This window comes from Brassica napus, chromosome A3 (assembly GCF_020379485.1).
Source record: "Brassica napus cultivar Da-Ae chromosome A3, Da-Ae, whole genome shotgun sequence".
Classification (NCBI taxonomy): Eukaryota; Viridiplantae; Streptophyta; class Magnoliopsida; order Brassicales; family Brassicaceae; genus Brassica; species Brassica napus.
The window spans coordinates 34,867,167-34,885,810 of record NC_063436.1 but is presented as its reverse complement, the minus strand read 5'-3'; the positions used below and the strand labels follow the sequence as shown (position 1 = coordinate 34,885,810).

The 18,644-nt window shown below is 39.6% G+C and overlaps 2 protein-coding genes across 2 annotated transcripts; both read left to right on the top strand.

Moving 5' to 3' along the window:
• Window positions 1-5,823: 5,823 nt before the first annotated feature.
• LOC125607261 (proteoglycan 4-like) lies at window positions 5,824-6,488 on the top strand. The gene is made up of 2 exons (XM_048777160.1): window positions 5,824-5,871; window positions 6,060-6,488. The coding sequence occupies exons 1-2, from the start codon at window positions 5,824-5,826 to the stop codon at window positions 6,486-6,488; spliced, it is 477 nt and encodes a 158-aa protein (XP_048633117.1).
• A 1,474-nt stretch (window positions 6,489-7,962) lies between these two features.
• Window positions 7,963-17,299, top strand: LOC106377670 (alpha-humulene/(-)-(E)-beta-caryophyllene synthase-like). The gene is made up of 4 exons (XM_048777233.1): window positions 7,963-9,097; window positions 14,148-14,227; window positions 15,997-16,135; window positions 16,222-17,299. Exons 2-4 carry the CDS (start codon window positions 14,193-14,195, stop codon window positions 16,486-16,488), a joined length of 441 nt encoding a protein of 146 aa, XP_048633190.1. The 5' UTR covers window positions 7,963-9,097; window positions 14,148-14,192; the 3' UTR covers window positions 16,489-17,299.
• The last annotated feature ends 1,345 nt before the right edge of the window (window positions 17,300-18,644 follow it).

The window sequence follows — 18,644 nt, the reverse complement described above, 5'->3', positions numbered from 1 at the left end:
CCTGTTCATCTTCTTGATCAGTTTTAGATCGATCCGTTTTGTTTCAACTGATCTGTTCTTTGATTCGCAATATCCATTGATTGATCTGTAAACTATGGTTGTTTGATTGTGTGATCTAATCGTTTTGTGTCGATCAAATTGTTAAGAAGTTTTGGATTGATAGATCTAGGTTTCGCGCTTTTAGATCCGATTGTTATCGATTCATATTCTCGATTTGATCTTTTGTGTGAATCTAATTGATCGTGTGATATGTTTTAAATCACCTATAACAACTAGATCTACTTGTGTGTTGTCGAAATCTGATCAACGAACCTACCCTGATCTCGTTTCTATTGTGATTTTCAAGTTGTCGATTTGAATCCTCTTTTGCTTGTTAATCAAGTTTTCTTTTACCGCCAGTTATTTTCAGTTTAAAATCTCTTGATCATCTACTGATTACGATCAGTTTATTGGAATTATTTACTGGTTGAGTGTTGTTATTGATTCTAGGTACCAATGGGGAAAGAATCAGAAGAAGAAGCCGAGCTAGTAAGGAAGAACAAGATGCTGAGAGAGAAAATGACCGAGCAAATGAATCAGACCATGATCTCTACAATGGCTGATATGCTCAAGGCTAGCATGAAGGAATTACATGAGGAGATGAGATAAGAGTTGAGGCAAGCTACTGGCCAGGGACATAGCAATGAGTCTAGAAGAAACCGGCCTACTCCAGTACGGCAAGAGCATGCGGGTTCACAAGGGACCGACAACTACTACTCGCGCCATAGAACTGAGCACAACCCAACTGAGCGCAGTAGTTCTTCTTCTGAACTGAGCAGAGGAAGATCGAGGCGTGAACATGATGGAAGGGGGTCACGCAAAGACAAGCTTTCTGGACTTAAGCTTAAGATTCCATCCTTCCATGGCAAGGTTGATCCAGATGCCTATTTGGAATGGGAAAAGAAGATTGAGCTTGTCTTCAATTGCCAACACTACTCCAATGCCAAAAGGATCAAGATTGCAGCAACTGAATTCTATGATTATGCATTGAGTTGGTGGGATCAGCTTGTAACTACTAGACGGCTTAACCAAGAGAATCCGGTTGATTCATGGCACGAAATGAAGTCACTCATGCGCAAACGGTTTGTTCCAAGCCATTATCACCGCGATCTACATCAAAAGCTGCGAAGACTTACCCAAGGAACACGAACTGTTGAAGAATACTATCAAGACATGGAGTTGCTGATGTTAAGAGCTAGTATCTTGGAGGATAGAGAAGCTACTATGGCAAGGTTTCTTGGAGGACTTAACCGTGAGATACAAGACCATGTGGAGATGCAACACTATGTGGAAATAGAAAAGATGTTGCACAAAGCTATTCTAGTGGAGCAGCAGCTCAAGAGGAAGGGTAACTCACGCAGCTATGGATCTTCTAAGTTCCACCACTCTAAGGAGGAGAAAACATCCTATCTAAAGGATAGCAAGCCTCAGCAGAAAGAAGAGACTAAGCCGAGCAGCACATACAGCAAAGACAAAGGCAAAGCTGAAATCACTAGTTCAAGAACTAGAGATGTTAAGTGTTTCAAATGTCAAGGGCGTGGCCATTATGCCAATGAGTGCACCAACAAAAAGGTTATGATTCTTCTTGAGAATGGAGAGTATGAATCAGAGGAAGAGAAGTTTGGGTCTGATCATGAGGAGTCTGAAGAAGAAAGTGAAGTAGAACCCGTGAAAGGAAGGTTGTTGGTGACAAGAAGGCTCTTGAACTTGCAAGCCAAGAATGGAGAGCTTGAGCAGCGAGAGAATCTATTCTACACAAGGTGTATGGTTCAGGGAAAGGTGTGCAGTCTCATTATAGATGGAGGAAGTTGTGTCAATGTAGCTAGTGAGACAATGGTGAAGAAATTGGGTTTGAAAATTCAGAAACACCCAAGACCCTACAGATTGCAGTGGCTCAATGAAGAGGGCGAGATGAGAGTTTCTACTCAAGTACTGGTTCCTATAGCCATTGGTAGATATGAAGATGAAGTCTTATGTGATGTGTTGCCAATGGAAGCCAGTCATATACTCCTTGGAAGACCCTGGCAGTATGATAGACATGTGAGTCATGATGGCTTCACCAACAAACACTCATTTGAATTCAACGGAAAGAAGACTGTGCTGGTGCCTTTATCTCCTAAAGAGGTTCATGAAGATCAACTCCAGCTTCAGAAAAAGAAAGAGAAAGAGATTGATCTCAAACCTGATCATAACAAGCATCACATCCTCTATGCCAAACCGGAAGATATTAAAAGAATTCTCTACTCTCAAAATTCTATTATATTGCTGATGTTTAAAGAGACTCTACTAACTGTTACTGATCACACGCCGGATCATCCGAGTGAACTAGTCTCTCTTTTACAGGAATATGCAGATGTGTTTCCAGATGATAGCCCCATTGGATTGCCTCCAGTGCGTGGGATTGAGCACCAAATAGACTTTGTACCTGGTTCTACACTGCCCAACCGTCCAGCATACAGGACCAATCCAGTTGAAACTAAAGAATTGCAAAAACAAGTAGAGGAGCTGATGAAGAAGGGTCATATCCGAGAGAGTTTGAGTCCTTGTGCAGTTCCAGTGCTCCTTGTGCCAAAGAAAGATGGGAGCTGGCGCATGTGTGTTGATTGTAGAGCAATCAAAAACATAACAGTGAAGTATCGCCACCCTATTCCTAGATTAGATGATATGCTTGATGAGTTACATGGTTCTTGCATCTTTTCTAAGATAGACTTGAAAAGTGGATATCATCAGATTAGGATGAAAGAAGGAGATGAGTGGAAAACTGCTTTTAAAACTAAACATGGCTTGTATGAATGGTTAGTTATGCCATTTGGATTAACCAATGCGCCTAGTACATTCATGAGACTGATGAATCATATTCTTAGGTCTTTCATAGGCATCTTTGTTGTTGTGTACTTTGATGATATATTAGTTTACAGCAAATGCTTAGAAGATCATATAGAACATCTTAGGGCTGTTTTGGATGTTTTGAGAAAGGAAAAGCTATATGCCAATCTAAAGAAGTGCACTTTTTGCACAGATAACTTGGTCTTTCTAGGTTTTGTTGTAAGTGCAGATGGTGTAAAGGTGGATCAGGAAAAGATCAAAGCAATACAAGAGTGGCCGAGTCCAACTACAGTGGGAGAAGTAAGGAGTTTTCATGGACTGGCAGGTTTCTATAGGCGCTTTGTGAAGGATTTCAGCACTCTAGCAGCTCCCCTAACTGAGATAATCAAGAAGGATGTAGGATTCAAGTGGGGAGAAGTTCAAGAAGCCGCATTCCAACTCCTTAAAGAGAAGCTTACTCAATCTCCTCTTCTCATACTTCCTGATTTTTCTAAAACATTTGAAATAGAATGTGATGCCTCAGGAATTGGAATTGGTGCTGTGTTTATGCAGGATAAAAGACCTATTGCTTACTTCAGTGAGAAACTCAGTGGAGCTACTCTCAACTATGCCACTTATGACAAAGAACTCTACGCCTTGGTGAGAGCTCTACAGACTTGGCAGCATTATCTCTGGCCAAAGGAGTTTGTCATTCACACCGACCATGAATCTCTCAAGTATCTCAAAGGACAAAGTAAGCTCAGCAAGAGACATGCTAGATGGGTAGAATTCATTGAAACCTTCCCGTATGTGATCAAATACAAACAAGGTAAGGAAAATATAGTTGCTGATGCACTATCCCGAAGGTATGTCCTCTTAACTACTCTTGATGCTAAGTTGCTAGGCTTTGAGCAGATTAAAGAAATGTATGAATCTGATCCTGACTTTCAAGAAGCTTATAAATCATGTGCTAAGTATGCTTCAGGACATTATTTTAGGCATGATGGATTCTTATTCTATGACAATCGTTTATGTGTGCCTATTTGCTCTTTGAGAGATCTATTTGTCAGGGAATCCCATGGAGGAAGCTTGATGGGTCATTTTGGTATAGCAAAAACCCTTAAAGTTCTGCAGGATCACTTCTATTGGCCGCATATGAAAAGAGATGTGGAGAGAATCTGTGGAAGGTGCACAACTTGCAAGCTTGCAAAGTCTAAAGTTCAACCTCACGGTTTGTATACTCCTTTGCCTATCCCTACTCATCCTTGGAATGATATATCTATGGATTTTGTTATGGGTTTGCCTAGAACTAGGACTGGAAAGGATTCTATCTTTGTGGTTGTTGATAGATTCTCTAAAATGGCACATTTCATAGCTTGCAATAAAACTGATGATGCATTACATGTAGCTAATTTGTTCTTTAAAGAAGTTGTACGTTTGCATGGAATGCCTAAGACTATAGTTTCAGATAGAGACACTAAATTCCTTAGCTACTTTTGGAAAACATTGTGGTCTAAACTAGGAACTAAGCTATTGTTTTCTACTACTTGTCATCCACAAACTGATGGACAGACTGAAGTAGTTAATAGAACCCTAGGGACTCTCCTGCGTGCATTCATCAAAAAGAACTTGAAATCATGGGAAGATTACTTACCTCATTGTGAATTTGCATACAATCATGCTATGCATTCTGCTTCTAAGTTTTCTCCTTTTGAAATTGTTTATGGGTTCAATCCCATCTCACCTTTGGATCTAATACCTTTACCTGAGTGTGAAAGAGTTAGTATGGATGGGAAAAAGAAAGCTGAGATGGTGCAGCAGATTCATGAGCAAGCTAAGCGCAATCTAGAAGAGAAAACTAAGCAATACACCAAACAAGCTAACAAAGGAAGGCGTGAGATGATCTTTGAAGTTGGAGATCAAGTATAGGTTCACTTGAGGAAAGAGAGGTTTCCAAAAGAGAGGAAGTCTAAGCTAATGCCGAGGATTGATGGCCCTTTTGAAGTCACCAAGAGGATCAATGACAATGCCTACAAACTTGATCTGCAAGGTAAGTACGACATAAGTGATAGCTTCAATGTTACTGACTTGATCCCTTTTGTTGCAGATGAGCCAGATTTGAGGACAAATCCTTTTCAAGAGGGAGGGGATGATGTGATCATGGACCAACTAGCTAATGGAGATGATGAGGATCTGGATAAGCCAACTGATGGAGATGTTCTATCCTTACCTAAAGGACCTATGACTCGATCAAGATCAAGGAAGCTCACGCAAGTTATTGGAGGATTGGTTAAGATGTCATGGAAGCAAGAGGAATGTCTTGGTAGAAGCTTGATCAACCAAGACACACTTATCACCATTCAAGCTACTTCACCATCAAGCTGATCATCAACTAAGCAAGCAATCTATGCGTGCTCTTTTTCCCTATCTTTGGTTTTGTCCCAATGGGTTTTCCAAAGATAGGTTTTTAACGAGGCCATAGATTTGCTTCTCAAATCTTTTAGTTGATGATCTCGATCCAACCTTATCCCGGATCAACCTTATGATATATTATGTTTTTCATTTCATGCTTTTGTTTTCAAACTTGTCACTTGTTTCCATTTCCAAGAGAGCCGTGTGCCTTTACTCTCTTGATAGTTTTCGAGAAGCTTGGAATCTGTTCCAACTTCTCTTATATAAGTGTACTTTGAACCCCTTATCAATAATCAATTATTCTTTTATCATAAACCTTTCTTTATTCTCTCTACTGCTTGTTCGCGAGTTGTTGAGTGTTCTTGTTGGTGTGTAATATCCAACAACCCAAGAGTGTCTATCTCGGTGTGTCATATCCGATCTAGTCACTTAGGAGTATCAAGGAGCCTTTCCGCAGCCTCTTGTGTCACCAATCGATCCACAACCTTGTAGAGCTTGAGTCTTTGATTCGTTCTAGCAAGGATCTATCCCATACTATCCAGAGAAGCAATCTAGGGACGTATTAGAATGACTCAATCGTATTCCCTCCCACCATATAAGAGCATCCCCACGAAGGTACTGCATAGTCAATCTGAGCGACAACTCTGGTGGACACTCAATAATCTCCAGCTTCCGCTGCAAGGCTAACTTCCAATCATGTGCAGCTACAGCATCCAATGTCCCACTAAAATGCTCCATATCCATGTTCCTCATCTGACACGTCAGCCTGTAGAACCTCTCATCATAAACCGGGTAAACATGAGGTCGCGGTGGTGGTGGCGGTAGATCCTAAGCACCATGAGCAAACTGCTGAGCTGGACCCTGCTGCAGTGGAACCTGAGGAAGGGGGACCTGCTGAACGGGATCCTGATGATCATGCTGAGCGGGAATCTACTGATCCTGCTGGACCTGAACCGGTGGAACTTGCTGAACCCGAATCTGCTGACCCTGCTGCACCTGAACCTGAGGAGCCTGCTGAACTGCAGCCATATGACGAGCAACCTCCTGAGCAGCTACTCGGGCGGCCTCCTGAGCGGCCTGCCTGGCTGCCTCATGGGAAATCCGCTGAACTTCCTCCTGAGCGGCCTGTCTATCGGCATCCTGAACCATCTGTCTCAATACATCCTGATCAACCGGTGGAGGCGCGGGTGGCAGAACTGCGGGCTGCTCATGCTCATCTACATCGTCTCTAACAGCTCTGGCGGTATGGGCACGGGTGGTTCTTCTCCTTGGCGGCATCTGAAAGGAAAGCGAAAAGTTAACTTACGCTAAACTTTGGATACCAACATTTAAGGAGAAGTGATATCGAACGGAAATGTGCTATTTATTTTTATTTTCAAAATTTCCAAATCCCCGAAAATATTTTGAAATTGTCTAAAAACGTTTAAACCGAATAAAACCGAGTCTCCAAAAATCGCCATCCCGGGTCGGAGCCAGGACGGAACCCCGCTCTGATACCAAAAATTGTAACACCCGGCTTCCTCGAATTAATATAAATGCGAAAAATAACATACTAATAAATACTGAAATAATAATAATCTTCATATCATAATATAAAAGTAAATATGATACCATAAGACCTAAAGACCCAACATCGATAACATCCAAAATATAAAATACAACATAAACCGAAAGTCTGAAATAGAAAATAACATAAACGATAAAAGTCCAAAGGCCTAAAGGCCCGATAAAGATAAAAGCGATAAAAGCGATAATCACTCCTGCTCGTCGGTCTCACCTGAAAGGGGGAGAGTGAGGGGTGAGCGACAGGGGAATCGCCCAATGAGGTATGGGATGCTACTCCGAAGTCCGTGGACCCGGACATAGCACTCCGAATAAATATAATTTAATTCTAATACATGTCAAACACGGCACCTAAAGTACCCAAGCAACAAGCAATGATTCTAGCGAGGCGCGCACTCGCTGCCCACTAACAGGCCAAAAACATAACACAGCTCGAGATAGTGCTCAGACACCGCCCGTAGACGATTTTTCGACACACACCAGGCTACAGCTCAACCGGTCGACTAAAGTAGGCTGTAACCCCCATACAATCCGGCATACAGAAGTCCGTCTCTGTACCCGGCAAAAACAAGTCTAGCTAAGAATTTACATTAAGTGAAACAATCAATGTTCAATCCTCTAACACCCTATTTCCGGTTTAAGCAAATAACCTAATAACTATACAAGCAATGACAGACTCAATTTCAAACAGGCGGAACATATTAGAAATAAGTTATACTTATTCGAGGTCCGAAGCCGTGTACGAGAAGTTCGGGAATAGACCCTCACCTTAGCAATAGAGAAAAGTAGTATCTACGAACTCCAGCTGCTCAAATAGATTCCAAATCTGAAATCAGGGCGAAATTCTGAGTCAGAACAGTTTTCGGACGATTTAAAACGGGTTTAGTCAAGGTTTACGGAAAAGTCAACACGCTGGTTAAAGGTCAATCCGGTCAACTCTGATCCAAGCCGGTCAACTCTTGACCAGATTGGAATTGATTTAAACCAACCGGTTTTACTCAACCGAAATCAATTCCAATTGGACCATCCGGTTTACCTTAACCATCAATTGATTAATTAATTAGTTAATCTATCTAACCGGTTTATCCTAACCGAAATCCAATTGATTTTAACTGGCGGTTTAACCTAACCAACCCTAAATCAATTTAAACCAGTTAAACCAACCGGTTGACCGAGTCACCGAGTTGGCTCACCGGGTCGAGTCGGCCGAGTTGGCGAGTCGCCGGCGAGTCACCGGCGGCGATGGCGGAGGGTGGCGGAGGCTTACCGGAAAATTAACGGCGGTGACGGCGGCTTCCCGGCGGCGGACGGACGGTGGCCGGGCACGGCGGCTCCGGCGAGCTGGTGGTGGTGACGGCAGCGCGTGCGTTTCACGCGCGCGCGGAGGGCGATCTTCTGTAGGTGCGTGAGGGCTCGTCCGGACTCCGATTGCGGCGTGATCGGTGGCTACGGCTTTGTCTTTACGAGAGGAACACGATGGTGGTCTTGCATGCACTAGATGATCAATGGTTAGGATGTTATGGGCGATTTACTAAACGGAAACGAAACTGAAACTTAAGGCATGCGGTTTCTGGCGTTACCTCGGGCGGTTATCGGTGGTGGCGAGCTGAACGTGATCACGGCACACGGTTGCTCCGGCGACGAGCTCCGGCGACTCTCTGGCTACAAAATAATCACACTTCCTCTTAGCTCATTCTCTCTCTACTCTTTCTTTTTGATGAAGTTTCTAAGAAACCAAAGTGGAAAGGTGGGTATTTATAACAAAATACCTTGGGCTTCTGAAAATGGTTTTGGGCTTCGATGTGCTGAGTCTGCTGGGCCAGAACTTGGATCATTACAAGTTTTCCAAGTTTTTAGGCTATTCGGGTTTAAACTTTCTGCTGGTAACGCAATTTTCAGTTACGAAAAAAAAATATTTGTTTGCATTTGACGTAACGCAATTTTGTATATTTACGTCTCAAGATGTGTTTAACAAGTTCAAAGACGAAAAAAAAAGAAAACAAGTTCAAAGACGAGGATGGTAAGTTCAAAGCACACTTAGCAGCAGATGCAAGGGGCCCGTTAAGCTTATATGAAGCTCCACAATGGAGTACTCCTAGAGAAGACACTCTTGATGAAGTTCTCGCTTTCTCAAAGGCTCATTTAGAAGAAATTTCTTCTCGATCTAGCCCTCATCTCGCAATACGCAAACGCCCAAAAACATCCATTTCACAAAGGCATCTCTAGGATAGAAACGAGGCAATATATCTCATACTACGAGGCGGAAGAGAAGTGTGACGAAACTATGAGAGAATCAAAGATAGTAGAAATCGTATGAAAATATCTTTGTATTCCTTCTCGTTAAACTTACAATGTATCATTTACATCTATATATATAGATCAGCTAAACCGGACTTGACCAACTAAATATATATACAATTGAACCATGATCTAAACCGGCTGATACCCCCCCTCAAGATGGAGGTGTGTACAAATCCATAACTCCCATCTTGGAAATGAGGTCTCTGAACAGAGCTGGATACAACGCTTTCGTCAGTACATCAGCAAGCTGATTATGCGTTCGTACATGCATCGTCTTGATCATCCCCATATCAATTCGTTCTCGAATTGTATAACAATCCAACTCCACATGTTTAGTTCTTTCATGATACACAGAATTGTTAGCAATGTACAGAGAGGCTGTGTTGTCACCGTAGAGATGTGCAGGCATCGGTATAGGTAGTAGAAGATCCGCCATGATCCTAATGACCCATTCAATTTCACATGATGCATCAGCCAGTGCACGAAACTCTGCTTCCGCTGTACTTCTAGACACAGTCCTCTGTTTCTTCGATCTCCAAGAGACTAAAGAATCTCCCAAAAACATCATATAGCCTGTGATTGACTTACGTGAATCAAGACACGCACCCCAATCTGCATCCGCAAAACCACGAAGATCAAACGAACCATTAGCTGCATAGAAAATTCCCTGTCCCACCGTTCCTTTAAGGTAACGTAAGAGCTTATGAGCAGCTTGCAAGTGTGCTTCTCGTGGCTGTGATGAATATTGACATAGCTTTGTCAACGTATATGTGATGTCAGGACGCGTAATGGCAAGATACATCAGTCTTCCCATCAACTTACGATACACCTTAGGTTCCGGTATCAACGCTCCCATCTCATGAATGACCTTAGAACCATCTTTAGGTATGATCGTCTCTCTTGACAACCTAACAGTAGGATCCAGAGGTATAGAAGATGGTTTGCAACCAAGGAATCCTGCATCATCCAATAACTCCAGTGTATATTTCCGTTGACAAACAGAAATACCTTGTGCTGATCTTGCTATCTCCAATCCAAGAAAATATTTTGCAGCACCAAGGTTTCGAAGCTTGAAATGAGACTCTAATTCCTTAATAAACTGCTTCACCGCTTCATCATTGTTGCTGGCAACTAGAATGTCATCCACATACACTAACACAGCAACATATCTCCCTTCAACGCTCTTGACAAATAACGTATGATCATGATGAGACTTCCTGTAACCCATATTCAACAGAGTTTTAGAAAGCTTCAAGTACCATTGTCGCGACGCTTGTTTGAGTCCATATAAGGACTTGTGAAGTCGACATACAGAATTTGGTGGACACTTGACTCCTGTTAACTCTTCATAACCAGGGGGAAGCTTCATGTATATTTCTTCATCAAGATCTCCGTTCAGAAACGCATTAGAGATATCCAATTGTGTGAGTGACCACTTCATCTTTGCAGCAATATCAATGAGAATTCGAACCGTGGATAATTTTGCAACAGGTGAGAATGTTTCCTGATAATCCACGCCCTCTTCTTGTGTATAACCTTGACCAACACATCTGCTTTTATATCTCTCCACTGTACCATCAGGGTTATACTTCACCTTATTTATCCACTTACAACCAATAGGTGTCTTCCCGGGTGGTAAAGGACCAATGCTCCAAGTCTTTGTTCGTTCCTGAGATCCAATCTCCTCACGCATTGCATCACACCACAACTTGTCCAGCAACGCCTCTTTATACTTCTGAGGTTCTTTTATTTTGGTGATAGCATTTATAAAAGCATGAAAAGAAGCGGATAAAGAAGTATATGAAACGAAATTTGCAATGGGGTAAGGAGTAGATTGATCAGGAGAGAGATTATAACAGTGAAAATCTTTCAAGTTTGAAGGTTGTTTCTTAGATCGAACAGGTCGACTTCCAGAAGGAAGTGATCCTGAAGATGATGCCACATCAGTAGAGTGATGTGTATCAGAAGATGATTGTTCAGAGAACAAAACATCAGGCTCAGCAGATGAATGAAGATGAGGAAAGAAGGATTTGACTTCATCACGAAGGGTTGATGAGCCAAATGGAAAAATATCCTCATGAAACATGACATGCCTCGAAATAGAAACAGAATGTGTCTCTATATCTAATAGCTTGTAACCTTTGTAACCTGAAGGATAACCTAGAAAGACACAAGCCCTAGCTCTAGGATCAAATTTATTTCTACCCTTAGGAGATGTACTAGCATAACACAAACAACCAAAGGTTTTCAAAGCATCATATTCAGGTTTCTTATTTGTCAATCTTTCAAAAGGAGTAGCATTGTTGAGGACAGGAGAAGGTAACCTATTTATCAGGAAAACTGCAGTTAAAACACATTCCCCCCAAAATTTTAAAGGGACATGAGACTGAAACAACAAGGCTCGAGCAACATTTAAAATATGTTGATGCTTTCTCTCTACTACAGAATTTTGTTCAGGAGTTTCAGGACATGAGTGATAAGAAATGATACCACGAGCAGCATAGAATTCAGTAAATTTCAGTTCATTTGCATTGTCTGACCTAACAGCTTTCACTTTCGTATTATACTGGTTCTCAGCCATTTTAATGAAATCAGGGAAAATGTTAATCACGTCAGACTTAGCACGCATCAAAAACACCCATGTTGCTCTACTGAAATCATCAACAATGGTCAAAAAATATCTAGAATCATCTACAGTTGGTTCAGCAAAGGGACCCCAAGTATCTATATGCAACAATTCAAAAGCATTTTTACTCATGTTCTTTCGTATTGGAAAAGATTTGTGTTTCTGTTTCGCTAAGTGACAAACATGACACAATTCAGAATGATTTTTATTTGCTTTTGAAATGGACAATACATCAGATAGGGTATCAACTTTAGACTGAGCTGGATGACCTAAACGTTTATGCCAAGTAAAGGAATCAACAACAGTGAAAACAGACGACATACCTTTGAAAGACAAAGACTTATGAGTACTATTATTTTGAACATCCAAAAGGTATAAATTCCCCACTTGTCTACCTTGACCAATCATCAATGCCTGAGTAAGTTCCTGAATGACACAATCAGTAGCATTAAAAGAAACTTCAGAATTCAATGTCTTGGTTAGAACACTCACACTTATCAGATTAAACTTGAAATCAGGAATGTACAAGACATCAAACAAAGTTATAGAATCAGTCAAACGAATACAACCCACACCCTCTATAGTAACGGTATAACCATTTGGAAGAGTAACATATGTGTGGTCTAAGGGTTTGTAATCAGTGAAAAGGTTCCTATCATGACTAACATGGTGAGTGGCTCCTGAGTCTATTATCCAAGCTCTAAGAGACACTTCTGTTTCTTTAGAAGTAGATGAAATGAGCATGTCATGATAGGAATGATTGTATAGGGAGATGAAATTACCTGAAAGGCTTCCCGTGATCTGCGAAACCACAGGAGCATTGTTAGAGATAGAGGCGCTGGCTTTATCAGTTGTGGAAGTAACACTTTGCGATTGAAGTTGAGAACTCAAGTAAGAGATCATCGATTGGATTTGATCCTTTGACATTTGATCACTCATAGCGTCATCGTCCTTGTCCTTCTCATTACTCATAGGTGACTGAGACATAGTCATGTTAGTAGAAGCAACCGATGATGGCTTTCTCCCTTTGAACATGCCTGGAGGATAGCCATGCTTCTTGTAACACTTGTCTACAGTATGACCAATGCGAGAACAATACGAGCACTTGACCTTGTGATAACCACCTTGAGCTAGCAAAATCTGATTCGAGTCAGAAACCGCCGAGTCTTGAACTTGAAAAGCTGTTGGAGGAGGATTCAATCTCTGAGATGATCCAACAATTCTTTGGCTTTCATCTTGATCCAACATGTTGTAGATTTCTGTCAAGCTCGGACGAGGTTTCATGTTTAGTATTTGACCACGAATGTTTGCAAAATTCTCATTCAATCCCATAAGAAACTGGATGATTCTGCTTGTTTCTGCCTCTTCTAAGAGCTCCTTGACATGATCACAGCTGCATCTCCGGGCTGTTGTGATCTTTGTGTTGGATAGTTGTTCCCAAAGAGTCTTCTTCTTGGTGTAATACGCAGAAAGATCCATGTTTCCTTGCTTAAGTGTCGCAATAGACTGTTCCAGTTGATACTTGCGAGGAAGATTGCTCACTCGAAATCTTGTGTTCAAATCATTCCACATCTCAACCGCATCCTCATAGTACAATATACTGTCATAGATCTCCTTATTGACAGTGTTGAGAAGCCAAGATTTGACCATGCTGTTACAACGACTCCAAATCTTGAACAGGGGATCAGTATCTACTGGCCTAATCAACGATCCATCCACAAATCCAATCTTGTTCTTTGCATCTAAGCTCATCTTCATAGCAATGTACCAGTTATTGTAATTCGTTCCATCTAACTTCTGAGTCGCAATAACTAAGCCGGGATGATCAGCCGAATGCAAAAAATAAGGACTGTGAGTATTATCGATGGATTGTATACCAGAGAATGTCGATCCTTGAGTAGCACGACGAATCGGAGCAACGTGAGGTGGAGCGACGTCAACATCCGGATCATCGTCGCCGTTGTCTGAGTTAAGCGATCGAGTCCCCCTCGCTGGCGTCTCCGAGTCCGATACCGTGTTACGCGTTCTCATCTTCCTTCCTTGTTTCACCATGATGAAGATCGAATCCGAGATCAAGAAAATCGCACGAATCACAACAAGAAATCACCGATAGCGATGATCTTGAACGAAAAAAATGCAATCGGAGCTCAGATATAGCTGAATCTTCACGAATCGACGGTGAAAATAGAGATCGGAGAAGAGAATCAGAGAAAAACGAGCGATAATTGCTCTGATACCATATGAGAGAATCAAAGATAGTAGAAATCGTATGAAAATATCTTTGTATTCCTTCTCGTTAAACTTACAATGTATCATTTACATCTATATATATAGATCAGCTAAACCGGACTTGACCAACTAAATATATATACAATTGAACCATGATCTAAACCGGCTGATAGAAACATTACTTGAGTATGCAAAGATTGACTTTAGTTTGCTGCAAATGCTGCATCGCCAAGAGCTTTCCTGTGTAACAAGGTAATTATCTCGGCTGCTCAACACATATAAGCCGTACCTCTGAGATATCGTTGCTCTATTCAAAATAAATATATAAAGATCAAAATTTATATAGGCTTAATAGCTTAGCGAAATAAATACTTTCACTACAGCTTTCGTATAAATCAATTTGATGAAAAAAGTTTTAATCATTTTTCATATACTTACTCCTGTCAGTGTTTAATCAAAGGTACGTAAAGTGACTTCTTTTTGTATTATATACTCCGGTCAGTGTTTAATCAAAGGTACGTAAAGTGACTTCTTTTTGTATTCATAGTTATTTAGGAGAGAATCAATTAACCGTACATGCAACATTTAGTTTTATTTTATTATTGTTTATTCTATAATTTTTTTCCTAAGTATTCTACTTTATTGACTCCCATTTACATATTATAAATATGTTAAAAGAAATCTAAAATAAACAAAAAAAACTGATTTTTTTTTAATAACTTATCATATAATTTGTACATTAACTACATAATGCAATTTTTTATTTTTATTTTTTCAAACATTTTTTCTTGAAACATAAGATTTTTTTTGAAACACTTAAAAGAAAATTTATATATGTTATCATATAGCCAAATGTAATATTTGAGTTATAATATTATATGAAACAATATTCTCTATAACTCTTATTTTTTATCCCACTATTACAGTATAAAAAATACTCTTGGCTCCATCGAAATTGTAATTATGAAATTCTTACACACTATTAAAATTAAGTTGTAATACCAAAAGTAACTTTATTATACTACGCATTTGGAAGAATTTCATAGTAAGAAATTCTTCACTCACTTCAGTATTTTACATATCCCCAAAGCAAAGAACAAAATGTATGATAAGCTTACATGAAGTGCTCGGACTCAGTCTTCTGCTATATATGGTTTATGATAATTCGATTCCACAAAGTTGGCTCTCGGAGTCTAGATCTTCGTAGTTTAGTATAGCCTATGTCGAAAATGTTTATTTTAATACATAATTAATTTTTAAAAATTATTATTTGTAGTAATTATCATAATAAATATGGGCAAAGTAGGTAAAGAAGCTAAAAGTTATATCGAAACAAAAATTATAATTTTTGTGAAACAACGAAAAATTATGAATGAAATTCTTTAATTCTCAGCTTTAACCAGGGCCCAAAGCAGTACAACATTAATGGGGCACATGCACCCATAATTGTATCAATATTAACAGTTGTGTATGTATATTTCTTAATTTTCAGCTAGCTAAAATAGAAAAAGCCTTCATGAGTACTCCCGACTTCTCATGTTCGTTCTCAACTTTGTTTTTTTAATGAGTTATGCACCCAATAATAAAATTTTCTAGACTGGCCCGTCTATTTGTCCATAACTGGTATTTATTTGAAAGTGGGGTCCCATAAAAAAAGGGCCATTAAAATGTTTCATGAAAATGCCATCAAGACTGGCATGTACTTGACCTTCTTCACTACATTTCAGGTGGCACAAAGAAATGGAATTTGAATCTAAGATAACGTACACAAAACATAGAGTAGCCGAGGCGTACTTATGCACACTTGGAACATACTTTAAGCCTTAATATTCTCAAGCACGAGTTACATTAGCTAGTTTAGTCATCTTACTCACAGCGCTTGATGATATGTATGATGCGTATGGCACAGGAGAGGAACTTGAGCTTTTCACATATGCATTGGAAAAGTACTCATTTCACAAAAACATAAAAGATTTTTATATTTTTCGATGGCAGGCTTATAACATGGGTTGCCCTAACAGGTGGCTTCCGGAAGCCCCTAAGGGGATACCTGACAGCATGAAACATCTTTACCGTGTCACAATAGATTTCTATGATAAACTCGAGGAGGAGCTTGAGATGCAAGGAAAGTCAGGTTGTGGCTCACATTTTAAGAAATCAGTTAAGACCTTCAATAATAAGAGCACTCTAATTGTTTTTTTTCTCTTTTGAAGCATATTTAGCTCTAACTGAATTTTCATTATCAGTTGAAATCAACAGCCAATGGATATATGCAAGAGGCGAAGTGGTTGAGAAAGGATTACACTGCCAAATTTGACGAGTATAAAGAGAATGCTATCTTGTCTTCCGCATACTATACCATGATGGCCATGACATTTGCGGGAATGGGAGATTTCACGAAACTTGATGCTTTTGAATGGTTAAGCTCCCATCCTAAAATAAGGGTAGCTTATGATATAATATGTCGATTCACAAATGACATTAGCAGCTACAAGGTGAGCACCAACATCTGATTTTGATCTCCTAAATATATTTTAAGTAGGATGTCAAATGGGTGATCCGTGTCCAAAACATAATGGGCCAATCGTGGAAATAGTCATATACGAAGTGTAATCAAATGGCTAAGCCCAATTTTGTCCGTGGAGAAAAATTGGATGGATTGCGTAGACATTGGTTTGTCCAAAATACTTAAAATTGGGTTAAAATGACTTGGAGGAAGTCATCAATGTTCACACAAATAAAATTTTCATTTAGACATGGATGGTCCATTGAAAACATTTGTTTGCCAAAGTATTGAATATATTTGACATGTTATAATTGCAGTTTGAACACAAAAGGGAGCATGTAGCGACATGCATTGACTGCTATATGAAGCAATTTTGTGTTTCTAAGGAACGAGCCGTTCAAGTAATCACGAACATTGTTTCAAATGCTTGGAAGGACTTGAACCAAGAGCTAATGAGGCCTCACTCATTTCGTTTGCCTTTCTTGATCAGAATTCTAACCTTTCGCGTGTCATCGATGTTTTTTATAGGTATACAGACGCTTACACCAACCCCGAGTTCTTGAAAGAGCACATTGTATGTTTGCTCATTGAAAATATCCCCAATTGAGAATGTTCTGGTGGTGGTGATTATACCAATCTATGGAAATGGTACTGATCCATTACGCAAACCCAATGATGGCCAAATTAAATTTTCGTATTATGACAGTTGAACTTTGTCACTGTCCACCATATGTTTGTTTGTATTTTTCAACCCATTCCTAAATTTATAATTATTTCTGCTACATTTGTACTTATTGTTAGTAGTAAATTATTTCCTATTTTGGCTGGTCGACTATTTGTATTATAATTTAAAATTATCAAAATAGCACGAAAAGCCACGAAACAAATGTCGCTATACTATACGTACATAGCCATTTCAAATCGTGTCTTATCAAGGAGTTGTCAAAGATTTGTGTTTTCTACCTGTCAAAAGCTTGTGGAGTACCTGATAATTCTCCATTCATCTAACAGTAGTAATTTAAAGGAATTGTTGTAATTGTACGTGTACATCCGCCAGAACCTTATGTCCAAACTGCAAAGATGATTTTGAGAAGTTATTTGCTGACCTAACACATATTCTAATACTTTGATCGGTTAGCTCAATGCTATAAGGAATTAAGAATTAAGGATTACCCCCTACACTCCATAGAGATATAAAACAGAAGAAAAACTATTCAATCAAATATGGAATTAAGAATTGGTCAGTTAATTCGAATGTCTATAACATACCGAAACAAAATGGTGCATATGGATATTGCAAAAGCCGAATTGAAACAAACGATTAAATGAATACGATATTAAAGAAACGATAAATGAAATACGAATAAGAAAACATATAAACATGACCATGGAGTTGAAATATGATATTTCTTTCTTTAAATCTTTATATTTGATCCGTAAGTGCGATGGATCATAGTGAATATGAGTCCCAGAATAAACCATTAGTAAATTGTCACGTGACACTCGTGAACCAGCCCCTACGAACTAAAAATCTATTAAACACTCTCTAGACTTACTTTAAAGATTTGCTGGTTTTTTGCTGTGTAAAACATGAAGAATAAAATGAGAAGGAGTCGAGTTTTAAAGACGAGAAGACGGGCCACTTTTGTAACTTGTGTATCATGTGCGCACGTTTCGAAAATTTTGCGAAGATCTCGGAGGTGAGGCGTTACGAAACTTACTCGGCAAGATTTTTTCTCGTTTAAACTTATCGTCAAGAAGAGAGGGACAACATGTTGTTTTTAACGAAATACAAGTCGTTTAAAATAAAATTGTATGCTTTTTTGGGAATTAAATGGGCAAAAACATTGAGTTTAATTGGTCCCAAAAAGAACATCTTGTAGTGACCCTGAGTCAACATTCTCCCAAGCCCAAGCCCAAGCCGAACCGAGTCCGTCGGCTGGATGGAGGCAGCGGCGCGCACGTGGGGAACTTCCTTTCTCTCTGGGTTGTTTAAGCAATGTTATATGTCTCAAAATATTTAAACTCCTCTCTTATGTCTTTGTTATTCCCGATGTGGGACTTTGCATAAATGTCAATCTTGACATTATGAGGTTTTTAATACACAACCCAAATCTTTTATTTTCACTAATTTTATCAAAGCGAATGGGCTTTATAATTATA